This window comes from Neoarius graeffei, chromosome 2, assembly GCF_027579695.1.
Source record: "Neoarius graeffei isolate fNeoGra1 chromosome 2, fNeoGra1.pri, whole genome shotgun sequence".
Lineage (NCBI taxonomy): Eukaryota > Metazoa > Chordata > Actinopteri > Siluriformes > Ariidae > Neoarius > Neoarius graeffei.
The window spans coordinates 38,487,873-38,511,125 of record NC_083570.1 but is presented as its reverse complement, the minus strand read 5'-3'; the positions used below and the strand labels follow the sequence as shown (position 1 = coordinate 38,511,125).

General features: G+C 43.5%; 1 protein-coding gene across 5 annotated transcripts in view; it reads right to left on the bottom strand.

Annotated features, from left to right (window-relative positions):
- Nucleotides 1-13,470, bottom strand: part of taf1a (TATA box binding protein (TBP)-associated factor, RNA polymerase I, A) — a 48,341-nt gene extending 34,871 nt beyond the window's left edge. Inside the window, exons 1-3 of one of the 5 annotated variants that reach the window (XM_060914168.1) lie at nucleotides 13,120-13,207; nucleotides 635-711; nucleotides 382-545 (exon numbers count right to left, since the gene is read on the bottom strand). In XM_060914168.1, coding sequence (XP_060770151.1) covers nucleotides 382-408 — 27 coding nt within the window. In that variant the 5' untranslated portion in view covers nucleotides 409-545; nucleotides 635-711; nucleotides 13,120-13,207. Of the gene's footprint in view, nucleotides 1-381; nucleotides 546-634; nucleotides 1,973-6,571; nucleotides 6,626-13,119 lie in introns of those variants that run through there. The other 4 variants (XM_060914169.1, XM_060914170.1, XM_060914165.1 and 1 more) reach the window with 4 other exon arrangements.
- Nucleotides 13,471-23,253: the final 9,783 nt, after the last annotated feature.

Genomic DNA, 23,253 nt, shown 5'->3' with positions numbered 1-23,253 from the left:
CAAGTGGTAAGTGATATGCGCTGGGATCACACACACAGCGGCTCAGTCCCGAATCACAGCTTGTTCACTTCACTCGCGTGCTCTGTGAGCTGCGCAAGGCCGGAGTGCGCACCCTCCAGAGGGCACTCGCTGTTCAGGGCGGAGTGATTTGGAGCGCAGGATGCCTGCGGAGCCGAGCGTATCCGTGTATTGGTATTGCTGTGTGCACGCAAATCGTGTATTGGTGTTGCTGTGTGCACACTAATCGTTTTAAAAACGTTAATCTGATGATCCGCTGATACGGTCTAATGTAAACATGGGCTATGGGTCAACCCATAATGCCTGGTCACTTTACCACCATTGGGGTTGACGTTGGGGTGATTTTTTGGGATGATCACTTACCTCACAAGCTACTGACTGCTTGCTCATTGAGGTGTCTTCCAGTGTCTGAGTGTAAGCTCCTAAATATTGTGCAGCCTCTTTCCAGCAATGACGCAGAACGGCATCTCGAATGGCATGAAGACATGATCTTGTGCTTTTACGAAATCCACTTTCGTTATGCTGCCCTTAAATAGAATATAATAAAACAACTGAGCAATTGATAAAAAGGCAACAAAAGACATCAAAAATTTACCAACGCATAGTAGTGTCTCACAATTCTCCAGTCACAGATTAAAATTAGGATCATGCTGTTCAGTTGTTGGCTGTTCCTTCAGGACAGGAACAAACCTGCTTTAGGAAAATTAAAATATATGTCAATTTCCAAAAGACAAAGCACTGCAAAACTACTGGACTGCTGTAGTGAATACCCACTAACGTTAGGTGCACACTACAGGATTTTATTTCCCAGTCAGTGACTCATTTTGGCACTCGGTGACTACACCGCCCACATCTGCAGCTACTCACTGCTCACTTCTGTGACCCACTTTAAACTTTGCCTTTATGGCCATATTACAGACATCATTAACAGACTGTTGGATGGCTTCAGTAATAAAATGTTCCATCATTAATAGACAGATGCCTTGAACTAAACCTCAACTTTGACAAAGCCTATAAATAATATCAACTTAAACCCAATATATTCTGGAGGTGGAAATAAAAATCTGTATTGCTCCAATAAACATATAACTAGAATATTAACATCCGACTAACAACGGGCCCAATATCTGAGTATAAATTTATTTTACAGTTTAAGTCCATGTATGCAGGTTTTCTTCATACATTTTTCCTCTCTTTTTGTCAGTTTTTTTAAAAGTGAAAAGTAGTAAACTATGGAGCCCTCATGACACAAAGTGTGTGTGCGCGTGTGTGTGTGTATTTTAAAAAAAAAAGTTCCAGCGACCGAGGTCTTGAAAATACTGACCGAGGCCCCTAGGCCGAGGTCAGTATTTTCAAGGCCGAGGTCACGGTATTTCACGATATGGACCGACCTTAAGCTGGTAAATTATATATATATATATATATGACGCGGTACGCGGTGGTCCGGATCACCGTATTTTCCATACAAAACGAGGGCATTAATTAATTATTTTTCCTGGATTGTGGTCCGGTTCACCGTATGCTGTATTATATTACGATATAAATAAAAACTTACCAAAATCATACTGTGTTTGTCATTTAATACGAGTTTTTTTACAAAGTCGTACATCATTTGTTATTTTTTCTCAAACCGGAAGAGAAATGCATGCGTAAAACACACGCGCAATAAAAGATACCAGTTCTAACGCATGTAAAAAAGCGGGAGCTGCCACGAGGGAAGTGAAAAATAATTTTACCAACTTTCGTCATTATGTCTCAGGGTGGTTATGAACAGCTTCTAAGGAATAAGAAAAAATGTACTAGAGACTACAAAGCAACAGAAGAAAGGGCAAAGGAAAGAATTCATTCTAAATTAGGGGAAGAAGTAGCTGAAAATTTAAAATTTATTTGTCTTCTGAACTTGGTGGTCCGGACCACACCTGAAAACGGCGTGGTCCGGACCACAACGGTAGTCCGGACCACCGCGTACCGCGTCATATATATATATATATATATATATATATATATATATATATATTTTTTTTTTTTTAAACCAAATTCTAACAGAAAATGAGAACGCCCGAAAGGGAAACCATATTTAGAACAAACCTGCTACAAGCTCGTCATAAACCTGTTTGACAAGCTACGTCAGTTCGGAATTTTCCAAAAATAAAAAAAAACTTGATCTAGGCGACACAAACCAGCTGCTTTTGCTGTGAACACTGTCGTTATCGCTATCCAGGCTGTAAAATTAATGCTATTATACTGAGAAATGCGAAAATAAATGTTGACAAAAAATTGCTACTATGTTTGTTGTTGTGAATGAGCAAGTCGCCAAAGGTCCGTATTGTAGGATTCCGGACCGCTCGCGAGCCAATCAGAGCGCACGATTAGATGGAAACCGGACCGCGAAAAAAATAAATGAAGTTTATCTTCAAGTGGAGAATATATTCACGAGTGAGCGAAGCAAACAAGTGATATATTTTTCAACATGAGAAGATAAACGTCATAGCTTCACCCCACCATGTAACGTTCTTTATATTAGACACATCCACAAAAAAAAAATGCGCAAGATAATCAAAAGAATTTTAATTTTGAATCAGTTCGCCATTTGCAGGGGTGTGAAAAAATATTCTCCACTTTTTTCCTTGAAAAATAAAGTCAAATAAGTATTCTTCACTTTTTCTTAGGTTATACCAATTGGCACAATTCAAATATTTATACAGATACAGCTAGGTCTCTACATTACATATAAAATCTGGGCTCCATTCCAGTCTCTAATAAGAAAGGCTTGATTTTGAGCGCCCTGTGCACCATCAAGCTAAAATAAACCTTTTTAGTTTGAGCTTATTCAAGGTTATTTTAGCATGGAATTATTCTAAAGCGGAACTGGGACTCCCTTTAGCCTTTACTTCAACACAAAACTTGATTTACAATTGAACAGTCGAGAAGAATCTGGGAACAGCCCACAGTGAAGGAATCCGATTTTCCTGTTAAATTACGAATCGAACACTGAATGACGGGCTTTACATGTTAGTCCAAGGGCGTTTCTAGCTATTAAAAAGACCAGGGGCGAAGTCCAGTTTTCCCGAGGCTTATATTTTTAAGGGAGCTTGGCATTGATAGGTTGGGGAGGTTATATCCAACTTTTACAAGATAATATCACCCACACACATTCAAGTGATTTCTGCACTGATCTGTATAAATTTATGTAGTTTACTTCAGTTTCTGTCTCATTATTAAGTAACTAGTAAAATTTATCATCAGTTTAATAAAAATATATCATTTCTCACTCGCATATCTCTCCTTTAGGACCAAAAAGACACATTCTAAGCTACATTATTATATTACAACATTCAAAATCCCAGATGGCATCCAAGTCAGTTATTTTGTATTAATCTCTTACTTTTTTTTGAGGGTGAAAATACCCAGGGGCTATAGCACAAGTGATGGGGCCTAACGGCGCAACAGCGTTAGCCACAGGAACTCAACACACCATGCTGCCCGAAACAGAGCTCCCTTCAGTCACTTGCTGGCTGACAGCACTTTCACTTTTTTTAAACAGACCCCTGTATTACGGACACTGTCCAATGTGCTAGGGGACGGTCGGAGCTCTGAATGTGCCTCCCCCGTGGTGGTTTCAGCCCTTAAATCATCTTCAGTGCTTGAAGAAGCTCGCCCAAAAACTTCGCCAGCTTAGACCGCGCCATCATTTGCTTCACATGGAGATCATTACACCACCACATCAGGCCAATTAAGACACACTGTGATTGGTCAGAAGCATGGCACTCATTTGGTCATTATGTGTAGTCAATTTTTATTGGTCACAAGTACAGTGGTGCTCGAAAGTTTGTGAACCCTTTAGAATTTTCCATATTTCTGTTAGGGTTTTCTGCTGGGATTCGAACCCAGGTCACTGGTGTGATAATCCAGCAAACCCCCACTAGGCCACCAGGGGGATGACTCAAGTGCAGAGGCGTGAGGCGAAAGTAGAGTATCAAAAAACAGTTTATTTACACTATATACAATCCAATGGAAAAAACAAAAAGAAAATCCAAAAGCTCAGAAGATAAACCAAAATAAAAATATCCAAAGGTTAAATGTCCAAAAACAAAAGGAAAGGCAAAATGCTGAACGCTCAGAAGATCAAAAAGGTACAAAGTCCAAAGAAAGCAAAAAATATCAAAAACACAAGGGCACAGGCAAGATACATGAGACAGAGGAAACTAGCACAAGACAGCATAGCATAAAGACTCCGTGACTAGGGGAACAAACAGAGGGGTATTTATACACAAACTCATTAAGGAACAGGGTGGGGCAGGAAACAGGCAATCAAGACAAACACAAAACACAGTGGCGGCCTCTAGAGGCCAAAACAATCATGACAAGATAAACATAACAGTGGCCTCTAGAGGCCAAAACAGTCCCAGTCCTAACAATTTCTACATAAATATGACCTAAAACATCATCAGATTTTCACACAAGTCCTAAAAGTAGATAAAGAGAATCCAGTTAAACAAATGAGACAAAAATATTATACTTGCTCATTTATTTATTGAGGAAAATGATCCAATATTACATATCTGTGAGTGGCAAAAGTATGTGAACCTCTAGGATTAGCAGTTAATTTGAAGGTGAAATTAGAGTCAGGTGTTTTCAATCAACGGGATGACAATCAGGTGTGAGTGGGCACCCTCTTTTATTTAAAGAACAGGGATCTATCAAAGTCTGATCTTCACAACACACGTTTGTGGAAGTGCATCATGGCACAAACAAAGGAGATTTCTGAGGCCCTCAGAAAAAGCGTTGTTGATGCTCATCAGGCTGGAAAAGGCTACAAAACCATCTCTAAAGAGTTTGGACTCCACCAATCCACAGTCAGACAGATTGTGTACAAATGGAGGAAATTCAAGACCATTGTTTCCCTCCTCAAGAGTGGTCGACCAACAAAGATCACTCCAAGAGCAAGGCGTGTAATAATCGGCGAGGTCACAAAGGACCCCAGGGTAACTTCCAAGCAACTGAAGGCCTCTCTCACATTGGCTAATGTTAATGTTCATGAGTCTACCATCAGGAGAACACTGAACAACAATGGTGTGCATGGCAGGGTTGCAAGTAGAAAGCCACTGCTCTCCAAAAAGAACATTGCTGCTTGTCTGCAGTTTGCTAAAAATCACGTGGACAAGCCAGAAGGCTATTGGAAAAATGTTTTGCGTATGGATGAGACTAAAATAGAACTTTTTGGTTTAAATGAGAAGCGTTATATTTGGAGAAAGGAAAACACTGCATTCCAGCATAAGAACCTTATCCCATCTGTGAAACATGGTGGTGGTAGTATCATGGGTTGGGCCTGTTTTGCTGCATCTGGGCCAGGACGGCTTGCAATCATTGATGGGATAACGAAATATGAATTATACCAGCGAATTCTAAAGGAAAATGTCAGGATATCTGTCCATGAACTGAATCTCAAGAGAAGGTGGGTCATGCAGCAAGACAATGACCCTAAGCACACAAGTCGTTCTACCAAAGAACAGTTAAAGAAGAATAAAGTTAATGTTTTGGAATGGCCAAGTCAAAGTCCTGACCTTAATCCAATCGAAATGTTGTGGAAGGACCTAAAGCGAGCAGTTCATGTGAGGAAACCCACCAACATCCCAGAGTTGAAGCTGTTCTGTACGGAGGAATGGGCTAAAATTCCTCCAAGCCGGTGTGCAGGACTGATCAACAGTTACCGGAAACGTTTAGTTGCAGTTATTGCTGCACAAGGGGGTCACACCAGATACTGAAAGCAAAGGTTCACATACTTTTGCCACTCACAGATATGTAATATTGGATCATTTTCCTCAATAAATAAATGACCAAGTATAATATTTTTGTCTCATTTGTTTAACTGGGTTCTCTTTATCTACTTTTAGGACTTGTGTGAAAATCTGATGTTGTTTTAGGTCATATTTAAGCAGAAATATAGAAAATTCTAAAGGGTTCACAAACTTTCAAGCACCACTGTACGTGCTCATTGTATACACTCCAGCTTCCCGCCGTCTCTTCACTGGGGGTGGATTTCAGAAAACGGAGGGATTTGTGGAGGGATTTCTATCAAAGATGACTTAAGATAATGATGACAAGTACATTCATCACTGTGACAACTGCTAGTAATTTTCTCTTCATCACTGATGGATTATGTTCATCAATAACGAGTATGACGAGCGCCAGCAGGAACCCTGCATTTTGACAACGTGCATCTAGTCAGCAGGAAAACACTAGGAGTGACATCATCGGAGTGAAATACGTCACTCAGATCCGCGATGTACTTCGTATGAAAAACATTTTCAAGTTAATGTGTGATTTTCTTGTTATTATACAGACATGTTCACAAACAAAGTACCCAAATTTATCAAAACAATTCATCAATTTCCTCACGAGTGACATATAGACATTTTTGTCACAGTTTTGGTTCTCCAGGGGTCTCCCATAGCCCGGTATGAAAAGTATGAACCGGAACAGGATGGTACATTACAATAACGTTAAGTTTTCTAAATATTCAGGGGTTTCATACTTAACATCTTGTACTCACACGTATCACTCATGTAGAAGGGCTTTACTGTAGTTGTAAGTTACCAGAAGATTCAGATTTGTATTTTATCTGTAATGAATGTAAAATGTGGATCATAAAACAGAAGCATGGATCAAAAAAGATAGGAACTTGAAATGTATACAATGTCAGCTGAAGAAACGAAAAGGTAGAGGTAAAAAAAAAAATTGTAAAATAGATGAATAAATAGTAGTCAAGTTATATGTTTTGACAATAAAACAACTAGACAATATATTTTGTTTTTCTACTAACTTTATCATACGTGACGGGACGGGTTCATCTATAAAGGCGAGATGACTAACGTAAGTACTGATTAATAAAATGGTGGACATGACGGATGTCTCTGTGAAACTGGAACAAAAAAGGTAAGATTAGACATTATGTAAAGAAACGTCACAAAAATGGTATTACAGGACGGAACACTTGTTAGACATGGGATGGAACAGCACATAAAAACCGGGAAGGCAAATATAAGAAAATATGTGACACCACATTAAAATACGTGATGGTACTGTTCCGTCCCGTTCTGGGTTATCCTGTTCTTTATTCATTAACTGCTCTCATTTAGGCCACTGAAAACATCTGCATCTGAGGGTATGGTGCCTGTGTGGCCATGATTTAACTAAAATGAGGGAACAAACTATTAAAATATGACCACGAATTAGGACTTATTTATTGATTGATTGAGTGTCATGAGTGGGCCTCCTACTACATTCTACAGAAGCACCATAGAGAACGTTCTGACCAGCTGCATCTCTGTGTGGTGTGGAGGCTGCAGCGGAGAAAATCATTGGGACTTCTCTTCCCTCCATTCAGGACATCGCACCTAAGCACTGCATGTCCCGGGCCAGAAACAACATCATTGACCCCTCACTATGGACTGTTCTCCCTCCTGGCCTCTGGAAAGAGGTTCCGCAGCATTCGGTGCAGGACCACCAGGTTCTGTAACAGCTTTTCCCCCAGGTCATCAGACTCCTGAACTCCAAATCCAAACTTCTATTTATATTTGAACAATTCTTAATTCCACAGGTCACAAGCTGGACTGGACTTGCAACACCAACCACTTGTACAGGAAGGTACAGAGCAGGCTATACTTCCTTAGGAGGCTGCAGTCCTTTAACATCTGCAGGAAACTCCTGTGGATGTTCTATCAGTCTGTGGTCGCCAGTGTCCTGTTTTACACCGTGGTGTGCTGGGGGGCAGCACATCCAAGGAGGACACATCCAGGCTGGACAAACTGATCAGGCAGGCCGGCTCTGTGGTCGGCATGAAGCTGGACTCTCTGGTGACTGTAGCAGAGAAGAGGACTATGGACAAACTACTGAACATCATGGACGATGCCAGTCACCCTCTGCACACCGTCATCAGCAACCAGAGGAGCCTGTTCAGTGACAGAATGCTCCTTCTCAAGTGCAGGACGAACAGACTTAAAAACCCCGTTGTCCCTCATGCCATCAGACTGTACAACTCCTCTCTGGGGGGGAGGAGGGGTAACAGGAGGACAGAGGATGGGAAGGAGCAGCAGTAGCCTAGCCCAGCCTTTCTCAACCAGGGTGCCGTCTGGCTTCGTTAGGGGTGCCGTCAAAAAATTATATATTCTAACATTGAAATAAATAAAATGAATTAAAATTCCAAAAAATGATAGCTCCACTAATGCAGATCATCTCCGCCTCATGCATCATCAAAATTTGTCTCATGCCCCCTTTCCCATGTCACAACGTCACTGCCGGGGTCAGCGTATGGTCAGCGTGACTGCATATATTTTATATGGGGGTGCCTTGAGAATTTGCATAGTTCTGAAGGGTGCCGTGACTGAAAAAAGGTTGAGAAACGCTGGCCTAGCCTGACAAAAAGCAATACTGGACAATGTGCAATATAAACATAGAATACCTCTCCTGCTGGCCTTTTTTTCACCCCATATCTTATTCTTTTTTTATATGTAAATACTTAATTCAATTTATCTAGAAGTTTTCTCTATTTTCTATTCTCCTGTAATGATGCTGCTGGAATTTTAATTTCCATGAGGGAACCCTCCCAAAGGGATCAATAAAGTTCTCATCTCATCACAGTGGGGAAAATAAGTATTTAATACACTGCCGATTTTGCAAGTTTTCCCACTTACAAAGAATGGAGAGGTCTGTAATTTTTATCATAGGTACACTTCAACTGTGAGAGACAGAATCTAAAAAAAAAATCCAGAAAATCACATTGTATGATTTTTAAATAATTAATTTGCATTTTATTGCATGAAATAACTATTTGATCACCTACCAACCAGCAAGAATTCTGGCTCTCACAGACCTGTTAGTTTTTCTTTAAGAAGCCCTCCTATTCTCCACTCATTACCTGTATTGTACCTGTTTGAACTCGTTACCTGTATAAAAGACACCTGTCCACACAATCAATCAGACTCCAACCTCTCCACCATGGGCAAGGCCAAAGAGCTGTCTAAGGACACCAGGGACAAAATTGTAGAGCTGCACAAGGCTGGGCTGGGCTACAGGACAATAGGCAAGCAGCTTGATGAGAAGGCAACAGCTGTTGGCGCAATTATTAGAAAATGGAAGAAACTCCAAGATGACTGTCAATCTCCCTCGTTCTAGGGCTCCATGCAAGAGCTCGCCTCGTGGGGTATCAATGATCATGAGAAAGGTGAGGGATCAGCCCAGAACTACATGGGAGGACCTGGTCAATGACCTGAAGAGAGCTGGGACCACAGTCTCAAAGATTACCATTAGTAACACACTACACCATCATGGATTAAAATCCTGCAGCGCGCGCAAGGTCCCCCGGCTCAAGCTAGCATATGTCCAGGCCCATCTGAAGTTTGCCGATGACCATCTGGATGATCCAGAGGAGGCATGGGAGAAGGTCATGTAAATAAAATAGAAATAAAATAGAGCTTTTTGGTATAAACTCCACTCGCCGTGTTTGGAGGAAGAAGAAGGATGAGTACAACCCCAAGAACACCATCCCAACCGTGAAGCATGGGGGTGGAATCATACTTTGGGGGTGGTTTTCTGCAAAGGGGACAGGACGACTGTACCGTATTGAGGGGAGGATGGATGGGGCCATGTATCGCTAGTCTGGCTAACGCGACTTCAAAGCTCTGCGAGCATTTGGTCTGGCAAAGATATTAAGCCCAACCGTTTCCCAAAGCGTGTGGTTGACCCGCCTCCCTGAAATGCCTCAGTTTGCTACTGGTCGAAGCCAGAAAAGGCTGTGACGAAGCTTAAACCAATCACATCACTCTTTCCTCTGACGTATGTGACGCGACGGAAACTGCTTGAGTAACAGGAAGAAGGAGGAGAATAAATACCTCCAGGGCTGCTCTTTGCTCCGTTTTCAATGAGAACTTCCCGTTGAATGCTTTCAATACAGCATCTACCGCTGTGTCAAAGGCTTGCCGCTGCTCCATGGTCGTAATGTTTCTAGTGAATGAAGCGCTTCCGGCATAGATTCTGTAAACAATCTATGGCTTCCGGTCGCAGTTCTACTACGTCACTGCCTTGAACACGCCTCTACCCAGGGCCGTTGGAGATGCTCAAAGTTGATTGGCTCCCGATTTTTCGGGAGCTTGGAAGAGCTGGAGATAGCTGGAGCCTTGCCAGACTAAGCTCGCAACAGGCCCTCGTGTTGCGTCACACTTAGGATGGGCGGGCCCAGGCTAATGTATCACGAGATTTTGGGCAACAACCTCCTTCCCTCAGTAAGAGCATTGAAGATGGGTCGTGGCTGGGTCTTCCAGCATGACAATGACCCGAAACACACAGCCAGGGCAACTAAGGAGTGGCTCTGTAAGAAGCATTTCAAGGTCCTGGAGTGGCCTAGCCAGTCTCCAGACCCGAACCCAATAGAAAATCTTTGGAGGGAGCTGAAACTCCGTGTTGCCCAGCGACAGCCCCGAAACTTGAAAGATCTGGAGATGATCTGTATGGAGGAGTGGGCCAAAATCCCTGCTGCAGTGTGTGCAAACCTGGTCAAGAACTACAGGAAATGTCTGACCTCTGTAATTGTAAACAAAGGTTTCTGTACCAAATATTAAGTTCTGTTTTTCTATTGTATCAAATACTTATTTCATGCAATCAAATGCAAATTAATTATTTAAAAATCATACAATGTGATTTTCAGATTTTTTTTTCAGATTCTGTCTCTCACAGTTGAAGTGTACCTACGATAAAAATTACAGACCTCTCCATCCTCTGTAAGTGAGAAAACTTGCAAAATCGGCAGTGCATCAAATACTTATTTTCCCCACTGTATCTCTAGCCGCTTTATCCTGTTCTACAGGGTCGCAGGCAAGCTGGAGCCTATCCCAGCTGACTACGGGCGAGAGGCAGGGTACACCCTGGACAAGTCGCCAGGTCATCACAGGGCTGACACATAAACACAGACAACCATTCACACTCACATTCACACCTACGGTCAATTTAGAGTCACCAGTTAACCTAACCTGCATGTCTTTGGACTGTGGGGGAAACCGGAGCACCCGGAGGAAACATGCAAACTCCACACAGAAAGGCTCTCGCCAGCCACTGGGCTCAAACCCAGGACCTTCTTGCTGTGACGCGACAGTGCTAACCACTACACCACCATGCTGCCCTATTATTATTCATCTCATCTCATTATCTCTAGCCGCTTTATCCTGTTCTACAGGGTCGCAGGCAAGCTGGAGCCTATCCCAGCTGACTACAGGCGAGGTACACCCTGGACAAGTCGCCAGGTCATCACAGGGCTGACACATAGACACAGACAACCATTCACACTCACATTCACACCTACGGTCAATTTATACCCTGTCCACACTAGGGATTTTGTACCGATACGATACTACTTTCATACCGCAACACCTGTCCACACTAGCAACTATACCGGTACTGTAGCGGTATAACTGTAGCGGTACGAAACCCACAAATGTATGGGTTTCGTACTGGTACAGTATCGGTACTGTAGCACTTCGCTGTAGTGTGGACAGATGAAGCGGTTCTGTATCGATACAAATCTAATGCGCATGCGCAAAGTCACACACCTCAATCAATGTCTTCGCTGAATAAAACAGTGAAGAACGGAGATTCGTTTTCTTTGTTTCTTTCTCAACTGCCTCGCGCGTTTTATACGATTCGACTGAATAAATGACCACCAGAAATACAGACTGTACATTGACAACAAAAAAGCACACGCACATGTTGTTTCATCCGTACGGAAGCCGAGAGAGGCCCTTCATATAATCCTTTATTTTTATTCACCTTGTTATCCCGAGATAACGACATAATTAATTCAGGATCTCGAGAAAACAACACAACTAATTCGAGATCTCGAGAAAACAAAACCGTTATTTCGAGATCTCGAGAAAACAAAACAATTATTTCATGATCTCGAGTAAACAGCTGAGAAATGGTTCATTCAGGTGCGCCAAGAGACTTGTGATATGCTGACTTTGGGGCTATTTCTCATTCTGTATAGACGAAACTTTGGTCATTAGAATGTCTGGAATAATCGATCACCTAATAAGGCAATATTTTGATCAGGGGTTGACACAGGGAGAGATTGCATTAAGCCTTTTAATAAGGGATCATTTCAAAATTAGTCTGCAGCACCTCCGCAGAAGACTGGCCCGGCTTCGCCTCTACCGACGGAGATAGAGTGATCCAGCTGAGATCATGAAATAATTGTTTTGTTTTCTCGAGATCACGGAATAACGGATGCCATATATTCTCGGAAGGAAGTTACTCGGTAACCACGGAAACATCTTGCGCACGCGCATTTCAACTACCGTGAAAGAAAACCGCAAACATTTCTCGCTAGTGTGGACAGATGCACTAAACTGTACCGGTATACTTTGCATCGATACAGTTATACCACTTTCGTACCGGTATAAGTGTGAACACAGCATTAGAGTCAGCAGTTAACCTAACCTGCATGTTTTTGGACTGTAGGGGAAACCAGAGCACCCGGAGGAAACCCACGCGGACACGGGGAGAATATGTAAACTCTGCACAGAAAGGCCCTCGCCAGCCACGGGGCTCGAACCGGGACCTTCTTGCTGTGAGGCGACAGTGCTAACCACTACTCCACCATACCGCCTCAATAAAGTTCTATCTAATCTAATCTTTATACTATTGCACTTTATAATATTTTTCCTGCTGCATAATTTAATTAAATACGCTTTCATATTTAATTCCGTGCTGAGCCAAATTGCAACGAAATTTCGTTCTGTGTACACATGTTGCATACTGAATGACAATAAAGACTGTCTAAGTCTAATAAACTAAGCCTCTGAAGCGCACTGCCTTATACAGATAGCTCCGCCCCCAGGGGCCACAGGGGCCCATAGTGTGTGTGTGTGTGTAAGTAAAATGACTGATAGGAGCATTCCAGACTGGAATCAGTTTTCCAAACGGGTTTTCTCAGCAACTTAATGCATTTTTGCCAAGACTACGACTTAATCCATTGCTTCTTTTACATCATGTTCTTCATGTCTTCCAGATTATTTGTACAATTAAGGAATTTTTAAAAATCTACTGTTGAACCTTCAGTGGGAGAGATGTGCAGCAAACCGCTTTGTTTCAGTGTCGTCTGACTTCTTTCATTCTCCCAAGTGTCATTGCTGAAATCTGCCTCTGGAATCCAGATTTCCCACTGAAGATCATCCATGCTGCTGTTTCTTCAGGTCTGTTTCTCTGCTGAGGACAGTATCTGCTCAGGGAACACGTGCTCTGCAGGAACCAACATCAGCTCAACACCTCTTTAGGTTTTAATTCAGTTCTACTTTCTGGACGCACTTCTCATGAAGTGTGTAAAATAAATAAACGAACATCTATAACAGCCCACTATTTAAAAAAAAAAACAGCGATCTCCATTCACTCCTTTCCCAAATCCCAGCATGCATTGCGCGCTGGGAACTTCCGGTGGCTGCAAAAACGCACTGAGCTCTGTGTAAAATCCGGAGCGCTCATTGGCCCGTCAGAGTGACGCCATCTGGCCGCCATCTTACCACTCGCATCGCGTGTATTTGGCTTACTTGTTAAACCATCGCATCCGATCAAATTTGCCCCAAGAAACGTATCTGCTGACTTCCCCCCCCTTCATTACCTCTTCTTATTTTCTCCACATTACCCCCATTCCTTATACATATTTATAGCGCTCCCTTTCACTGTTATTGTTTTTTTTTCGATAATTTTTTGAATGGCTCTTTTAGTGCTATAATTATTTTTAGGGGGTGGCACGGTGGTGTAGTGGTTAGCACTGTCACATCACAGCAAGAAGGTCCGGGTTCGAGCCCCGTGGCCGGCGAGGGCCTTTCTGTGCGGAGTTTGCATGTTCTCCCCGTGTCCGCGTGGGTTTCCTCCGGGTGCTCCGGTTTCCCCCACAGTCCAAAGACATGCAGGTTAGGTTAACTGGTGACTCTAAATTGACCGTAGGTGTGAACAGGGCCGCTGACAGCTTTGGCTGGGCCCGGGACAAAATGCTCTGAATGGGCCCCCCCCCAGGCCAACCCACACACACACACACCTCTCTTATCCCAGTCTCTATTCACTCCAACCCTTAAATGACAGGTATTCAAAAACCATTCAACCGGTCAACAACCATTTCATTTTAGCATTTCAACATTTTTACAGTTTTAACATTTTAACAAAAAAAAGCCCAAAACCAGCAACCTCACACACATTGTGATCCTGTGAAGTAATCCCCAATTTCACTGAATCTTTCCCCCCCGTACTGTAACGGAATAAGCGGTTACTGTTATTTTGTATCCTTTAACCGAACGCCATTAACTGTATTCCGTTACGCCCCAAGCCTGCATGCGACAGCCCCCACAATGCCTTCCTAAACTCGTGGATAGTCTACTATAATTACGCGATTGGGGTGCTCTTGAAGGAGCAGCGATGGATGGGGGATTTCGGGCAGGGCTGGGGGCGAACATAGTATAGAGTGCTTCAAGATCAGCGTGAACCCGGCGGCGGCCATATTGGAAGTCAAAGCGCGCTGTGTCAGTGCATTGTTGTTGTCCAGCGAAGCAAAAAGGGGTGACAATGCCGAATACGTGTGTCATTGTTGGCTGTAGTAGCCGGGGGGAAAAGGGTGGCAAAAGCTTCCACAGACTCCCTAAAGTCGTGACTAACCAGGGAATTGCAACACAGGAGAAAAGCGAGCGGAGGAGACGACAGTGGCTGGCTGCCATTAACCGATCAAATTTAGGAAAACTTGACTGTATCCGGATTTGTTCTGATCACTTTGTGACAGGTAGGTTAATATTGTCTTGAATTTCATAGTTACTAAAATAGTTACTAAAATAGTTATTTTAATATCATAGTTACCCGTAGCATCCAGTATGCCGGCTGTTGTGTGACCGTCGTTCTTTCCCTCAGTCTCGTGGCCGCTTCAACATAAAACATTACAGGGAAGCAACATGGGAGCAACATTCCCCAAGTCCAGCAATGCAGTTGCAATGTGCACACAAAATAGCATGTCTCTTGTCAAATATTATCCAGGGGTGTAAACTAGGCTGGGATAGTCTCTGCGAGTGTAACACTTTCCCTCTGATCACTTTTGTCTCTCCGTCTTCAGCAGTAAACACCGACACATCGCGGACTCAACCGGACACAAATCTATCGTATGCTTCCATGCTCTTGTAGTCCTGGAAATCCTTTAGTTCACAAAATGGACTTGGGTGAAACACTAGATAGTTCACAAGATCTATGTATGTTAAATGCGGCAACAAGCTGGGGTCAGCTTTCCATTCCTTCTCACTAACAGTGTATGGATCTACATTCCCAATGAAACGTACCTTCTCAGCATAACGCTCCCGTGCCTGCTTATCCAAACTTTCACAGTAGTGCTCCATCACTTCAGATGTCTAAATTCTTTTTAAAAAATCCAAGCTTTTAAGCCCTCTAACACGGAAACGAATCGCTAAATGTGTACTCTATGATGTGTACTCTATGAGCGCTCTGGAGCGAGTGACTTCCAAGATGGCTGCGCACGCCCAGTGTGAAAAGCAGAGAAGAACACACCACTCGAGAAACGGCGGGATATGATTGCGGGCTAATATGAATATTCTTAGCTTCAATCAGATATATGAAACACAATGTTATTAAGCCGTTGTGGTTATGAAATGATTCAGTGCCCTGTGCGTTTGATATGGTGTTCAGTGTGACTTGCTCTCCCCTCGTTTGTAACATGAATTGCGTGCCGCGTGTGCCTTGGTTGGGGTTACTTTACGGGGCTGGAAAAAGTTGGCTGTGTCTTACCTGGCTCAGCTGCCCCACTGCCTTTGCTAGTACCTGCTGCATCATCCGAATCTTTTTTAAAATATTTATGCAGTGAGCCCCTGAGTCTCTTGGTTTCTTCCTCTCTTTTTCTCTTTTCTTTTCTTTTCTTTTCTGTGCTCCTGACTTGTGCATGTTGACAAATGGCACACACGCTGATTGTCGAAGCGCTATGATCGAACGATGTTGTTTTTTTCCCCTTAATCAAAGAGTCAGGCCAAACCATTTTTGCATTAGGGGTGGTAAGGGGTTCTTGACGCCTTTTTCAAAGACAATAAAGGCAAAAGATCTAGAAATCATTTATTGAATGCAAATATAGCACATTTCTCCCCCAAATCAACACATTTTGAAATGAAGTAAAATAATTTAATCGCAACTTCATGAGAGCCCAGTTCTGGGCCCCCCCCATTCCTGGGCCCGGGACAACATACCCGTTTGTCCCCCCCGTCGGCGGGCCTGGGTGTGAATGTGAGTGTGAATGGTTGTCTGTGTCTATGTGTCAGCCCTGTGATGACCTGGCGACTTGTCCAGGGTGTACCCCACCTCTTCCCGTAGTCAGCTGGGATAGGCTCCAGCTTGCCTGCGACCCTGTAGAACAGGATAAAGCGGCTAGAGATAATGAGATGAGATGAGATACTAATAATAATAATAGGGCAGCATGGTGGTGTAGTGGTTAGCACTGTCGCCTCACAGCAAGAAGGTCCTGGGTTCGAGCCCAGTGGCTGGCAAGAGCCTTTCTGTGTGGAGTTTGCATGCTTCTTCCGGGTGCTCCGGTTTCCCCCACAGTCCAAAGACATGCAGGTTAGGCTAATTGGTGGCTCTAAATTGACCGTAGTGAATGTGTAGGTGTGAATGGTTGTTTGTCTCTATGTGTCAGCCCTGTGATGATCTGGCAACTTGCCCAGGGTGTTCCCCGCCTCTTGCTCATAGTCAGCTGGGATAGGCTCCAGCTTGCCTGTGACTCTGTAGAACAGAATAAGCAGCTACAAATAATGGATGGATATTATTATTATACCAACACAAAGGCTGTACACTACTTCCTTTCTATTTAGGACAGTTGTTGAAACAGGATTATCCATCCATTATCTGTAGCCGCTTATCCTGTTCTACAGGGTCGCAGGCAAGCTGGAGCCTATCCCAGCTGACTACGGGCAAAAGGCGGGGTACACCCTGGACAAGTCGCCATTCACGCTCACACCTACGGTCAATTTAGAGCCACCAGTTAACCTAACCTGCATGTCTTTGGACTGTGGGGGAAACCAGAGCACCCAGAGGAAACCCACACAGACACGGGGAGAACATGTAAACTCCGCACAGAAAGGCCCTCGCCGGCCACTGGGCTTGAACCCAGGACCTTCTTGCTGTGATGCGACAGTGCTAACCACTACACCACCGTGCCGCCTGAAACAGGATTATTTTCTCATGTTATTTGCCATTTTCACTTTATTCTCACAGTCACCTCTTAACAGTATTTATTGGTCACACAATTCACTCTCACAATATTCATGCAGCTTGCAACCAGTATGACCAATAAATACTGTTAAGACATGATTGTAAGAATGAAGTGAATGGCAAATAACATGAGAAAATAATCCTGTTTCAACAACTGTCCTAAATAGAAAGGAAGTAGTATATAGCCTTTGTGTTGGTATAATTGATGGATTGATTGATGGATTGATGGATTGATTGATTGATTGATTGATTGATTGATTGAAAATAAATAGAAAGAAAGAAAGAAAGAAAGAAAGAAAGAAAGAAAGAAAGAAAGAAAGATACACTGTATAGCAGGAAAACTGAAATAATCTCCCTAAAAATAATTATAGTACTAAAAGAGCTGTTCAAAAAAAAATGATCAGAGACTGGACTGGAAAAAAAAACAATAATAGTGAAGCGGAGTGCTATAAAGATATGTAAGGAATGAGGGTAAAGTGGAGAAAATAAGAGGAGGTAATGAAAGGGGGAAAAAGTCAGGAGATTTTCTTTTCTTGGGGCAAGTTTGATTGGGCGGCGGCACGGCGGTGTAGTGGTTAGCGCTGTCGCCTCACAGCAAGAAGGTTCGAGCCCCGTGGCCGGCGAGGGCCTTTCTGTGTGGAGTTTGCATGTTCTCCCCGTGTCCGCATGGGTTTCCTCCGGGTGCTCCGGTTTCCCCCACACTCCAAAGACATGCAGGTTAGGTTAACTGGTGACTCTAAACTGACCGTAGGTGTGAATGTGAGTGTGAATGGTTGTCTGTATCTGTGTGTCAGCCCTGTGATGACCTGGCGACTTGTCCAGGGTGTACCCCGACTTTCGCCCATAGTCAGCTGGGATAGGCTCCAGCTTGCCCTGCGACCCTGTAGAACAGGATAAAGCGGCTAGAGATAATGAGATGAGATGAGAAGTTTGATCGGATATGATGGCTTAACACATAAGCCAAATACATGCGATGTGAGTGGTAAGATGGCAGCCAGATGGCTCATTCGTCTCTATGGACCCTTTTCACGTGACGTCACGACAAACGCGGCCGCCATTTTGGACGTGTACTACCAGTAGTTTACCACAGCCAACATTGAGGAACGGCAGCAAAGAAAATATTTATTTTCAGCAAGACTTCCATCATGCCACTATATTGTTGTGCACCTGGATGTAGTAACCATCAACAAACAAGGCAAGGGTTATCATTTTATCGGATCCCGGTAGATGCTGACCGATGGAGAAGATGGATAGCGGCATACCAGCGCTTGTGTAGTGACCACTTTGTTGAAGGTAAGACGAATAAAATTAGCCAGAAAAGGCATTACATTGCTGTTAACATTCTGTGGCGGCGAGTGTGTAACCAAATAGGCTAAAATAACCCATTGTAACCTCTTTGTTCTTCTGTAGTAGCTATTAGCTAGCGTTGTGTTCCTTTGCTGTTGGTAGACTGTAGGACAGATCAGAGGCAGTGTCCTACAAACACCGCTTAATTTGAGGGGGAGCAAGCCGGAGCGCGCTCCGGAACCTCGGGCGTTGGCTCCGGCAGCTATTTACACTGGATCCGGTGATCCGACACCTCTTTTGACTATGTAACAAAAATAATAATAATAATTAAATTAAAAAATGCAAGTTTATTTAGTGTTAATGTCTGATTTTGATATCTGTCTTGTTGGTGATTTCTCTCATGAAACGACATCCACAAAATATCTGCAGATGAACTTAATTTGCAGTGTTATTACAAAACATGCCCAGAAGCGCAGCGCCGCGCCCCCCTCCCCCCCTCTTTTTTTCCGCACCGGAGCCGCTCATCCTCTGCGCTCCGGGACCTCCCACTTTACAAATTAAGCACTGCCTACAAATAAGTGTTCAAAATAAGAGGAACATGTATTTGTCTCTTAAATCCAGGCCGTTCCCTGTAATCTGTAACAACGGTTCGAGAAAGTAATGGCAACTAGTGAGTGCACAAACCGTAGAAGGTAAACTGTACACAGCGCCAGGGCAGTGTGATGGTATGTCTACTTTTAGATTGTGTTAGCTTATCAATGAACACACTCGTCACTCGATGAGTTTCACGTCTATACGACGGATACTTAAATGTGTGTTAGGTATTATTGTTGCAGTCTAAGCAGTCATTGTAGCAGCTAGATGAGGAGAACCGAAAGGGTCTGTGCCATAAACTGTTATTTCTGTACGGCGTTGCTAATGTGTCGTTACTGTTGTTATTTCTCCCTCTGCTCGCCCTGTAAATGCCCTACGTTGCTGGATAGCGAAGGTGTTTTCTGCATCTCGCTCCTTTTTCTTGTATGTTCTCCGTTTGTCGCCTTCCTCGCATTCAAACCAATTCAAGCCGAAGTCCGCTACATGTCCAAAATGGTGGTCGCGTTTACGAAGGTCACGTGACTGAAAAGGGTCTATAGTGGGACTTCTGGGTTGCATAGAATTTTTTCAAAATAAATGTCCAATAATAATAATAATGGGCGGCACGGTGGTGTAGTGGTTAGCGCTGTCGCCTCACAGCAAGAAGGTCCGGGTTCGAGCCCCGTGGCCGGCGAGGGCCTTTCTGTGCGGAGTTTGCATGTTCTCTCCGTGTCCACGTGGGTTTCCTCCGGGTGCTCCGGTTTCCCCGACAGTCCAAAGACATGCAGGTTAGGTTAACTGGCGACTCTAAATTGACCGTAGGTGTGAATGTGAGTGTGAATGGTTGTCTGCGTCTATGTGTCAGCCCTGTGATGACCTGGCGACTTGTCCAGGGTGTACCCCGCCTTTCACCCATAGTCAGCTGGGATAGGCTCCAGCTTGCCTGCGACCCTGTAGAACAGGATAAAGCAGCTAGAGATAATGAGATGAGATGATAATAATAATGTTGTCAATGCCAGTATGATCAGAAAAGATGAGCTGTCTCTGATCTATAAAATACTCCAATGGCCTGCATTTCAAAAAACCTCTGACAACTAAGTCCAGCTCCTGGCCTTCTCATGGCAGAACTGTTTGGAACTAAGAGGAGAAGGGGTAAAAGGCGAGTTTCTGGCACCTCAAAACCAGTTGCTCTGGGTAGATTAGACTCAATAGTTGTGATAAGCAACTAATCTAGGAGAAGGACAACCCCAAAATAAAAACCAGGGTGGATGGAACCCTTCAGCCTTGGTAGACATTCCATCTATCTGATGGTGCCAGCGAGGAGTCTGTGAAATACCAGGTTGGGATCTGGCACAGGATAACTCTCCCTTGATGAGGGTATTTGGAGCCTCTCTGAGCTTTGGTTAGAGCTGGTGTGTCTCGATAAACACACTGGGAGGAAAGCCCTAAACAAGCCAAACTTATTCATGAAATGATGCAAAATTATGAAACAGATAACGGCGTGAAAGGGACTGATCCTGTACTGGACACTGTCGTGCCTGGCAGGTTGGATGTGGAGGACCAGGCATCCACTGGTCATTATCCTGCAACTGGCCAAACCAACACAAATAAGCAATGCGACAGTGCAAAAAGACACAAGTGGACAAATGCTGAATATTGTGATAAAATTGTGATTGAGTGTCATGAAAGAGCAAAGCTTGAAGGGGTAGAGGTGTTGGAAAGAAGACACTTAGTCAGTGGGAAGCAAGAGGCATGTTCAAGATGAGCAAGAATGGGCTTATGAACCAGATCTAGGCGATACTGCATAAAGGCTGGCTAACCGAACCCCAGATACTGGAGATCAGAGGCAAACTGCAAAGAGGTATGGATGGGAACCATCAGTCAGGACTGGAGGATATTTATGTTGAGAGAGCTGTTGAAGATTAGGAGGAAGCAGGAGTTGGAGATGATGCAGGAAGGCTGATCGAAATTGGTAATCTGGAAGACATTCCAGAGGAGAGCATGGAATTTAGTGATGAGCAGGTCAGTCTTTTAAATAGATTGAAGGAAATTATTGCTATTGTGGATAGAGTAGAACAGGTCAATTTATGATGTTTTGATTGATAGAAAGTGAAGTTAGCAACTCATAAAGTTGATGAAGTGTTGAAGTACATCCCAACAAGAGATATAATGGAAACCAGGGATTTAATAAGATCCGCATCCATCTTGGTAGGAGAGATGGTTGGCCTAAAGGAGAAGAAGGAGAGGGTTAAGAAAGAACCATGGTGGAAGTGCAAGATTGAGAGGGATATTGAAATTTTGCGGAAAGATCTAAGCTGAGTTGAACAGTGGTACAAAGGAAACTGGAAAAACAGGAAAGATTCAGTGAAGTCTTGAAAGAAAGTACCAAGTCAAGAAGCAAGGCTTGCAAACAGTGATCGAGACAATAAAACAGAGAGTGCATGCAAAGGCAGTCAAGGTGGCATGTTACACAGAAGGGATTGAGCAGTACCAGCAAAACAGGTCATTCACCAAAAATCAGAAGCAGTTTTTCAACAATCTGGACGGGGATAAGGTGGATGACATTCCACCAGATGCAGAGGAGGTTTGTCAGTTCTGGGAAGGAATTTGAGGACAAGACGATTCCTATAATACCAGTGCACAGTGGGTTGCATCTGTGTGGGAAGAGCTACAAGTGACTAACACCCCGCAGCAAGGTCAAGTAACCATCACAGCTGGTGGTGTGAGGGACCAGGCACAGAACCTGCCAAATTGGAAAGCATCTGAACCCGATGGTATTCAGGGGTATTGGCTGAAGTGGTTTAAATCGGTGCATGAGAGAATAGGTGGGCATTTGAATGAATGTCTGCAATGTGATAAAGTTCCAGATCGAATGGTTGAGGGAAAAACAACACTAATTATGAAGAATTGGGATAAGGGTAGTGCGGCGGGGAACTACAGACCTATTGCTTGCCTTAACCTCCTTTGGAAGGTCTTAATGGGCATTCTCGGTCAGAAAACTTATATGTTCCTCATTGAGAATGATCTGTTACCGGTTGAACAGAAAGATTATAGGAAAGGATCTAAAGGTACAAAGGATCATTTTGTCAGAAGATTCAGTTCTTGTCAGAACTTAAGGTGGAGATCTCACAACTTTGGGGATTACCAGAGTCAAAGGTTAAGGTCATCCCTGTAATCACTGGGGCTTTGGGATCAGTCCCAAAGAAATTGAAGACCTATCTTAACATGCTTGATTTTACATATGATACTAAAACCTTGCAAAAGTTAGCACTACTTGGAACAGCACACATATTGTGGAAAGTGCTGTCTGTCTGAGGTCCTTGTTGCGACTTGACAGATGGCAGAAAATACCGGTACAAACTGACTAATCCAAAAAAAGTATGTACTGTGTGATGTAGAAATAATAATAATAATAATAATAATAATAGGGTTAACATTAAAACAATAAGAACAAATAAAAAGTTAAAGCTTGGGGGGAAATCTTAGTGCACAAAATAAAAGCAACAAACTATTGCACACAAAAATATTTTTTGTTCAATCTAGTCGTTTCATATTAATGTCATTAAAGAAATGTTACATATCAAAAATAAAGACAGCAAGCCAACCCAAATCCATTTTAAGTTAAATAAACTATTCAGGGCGGCACGGTGGTGTAGTGGTTAGCGCTGTCGCCTTACAGCAAGAAGGTCCTGGGTTTGAGCCCCGGGGCCGGCGAGGGCCTTTCTGTGTGGAGTTTGCATGTTCTCCCCGTGTCCGCGTGGGTTTGCTCTGGTTTCCCCCGCAGTCCAAAGACATGCAGGTTAGGTTAACTGGTGACTCTAAAGTGAATGTGAATGGTTGTCTGTGTCTATGTGTCAGCCCTGTGATGACCTGGCGACTTGTCCAGGGTGTACCCTGCCTTTCGCCCGTAGTCAGCTGGGATAGGCTCCAGCTTGCCTGCGACCATGTAGAAGGATAAAGCGGCTAGAGATAATGAGATGAGATAAACTATTCATTCATTTAAGAAGAAAGTCTGGTATATATAAACTAAGGCCAGTCTATGCATAGTGTCCTGTTTTTCCAAGACAGCATCGGTGTGGAATC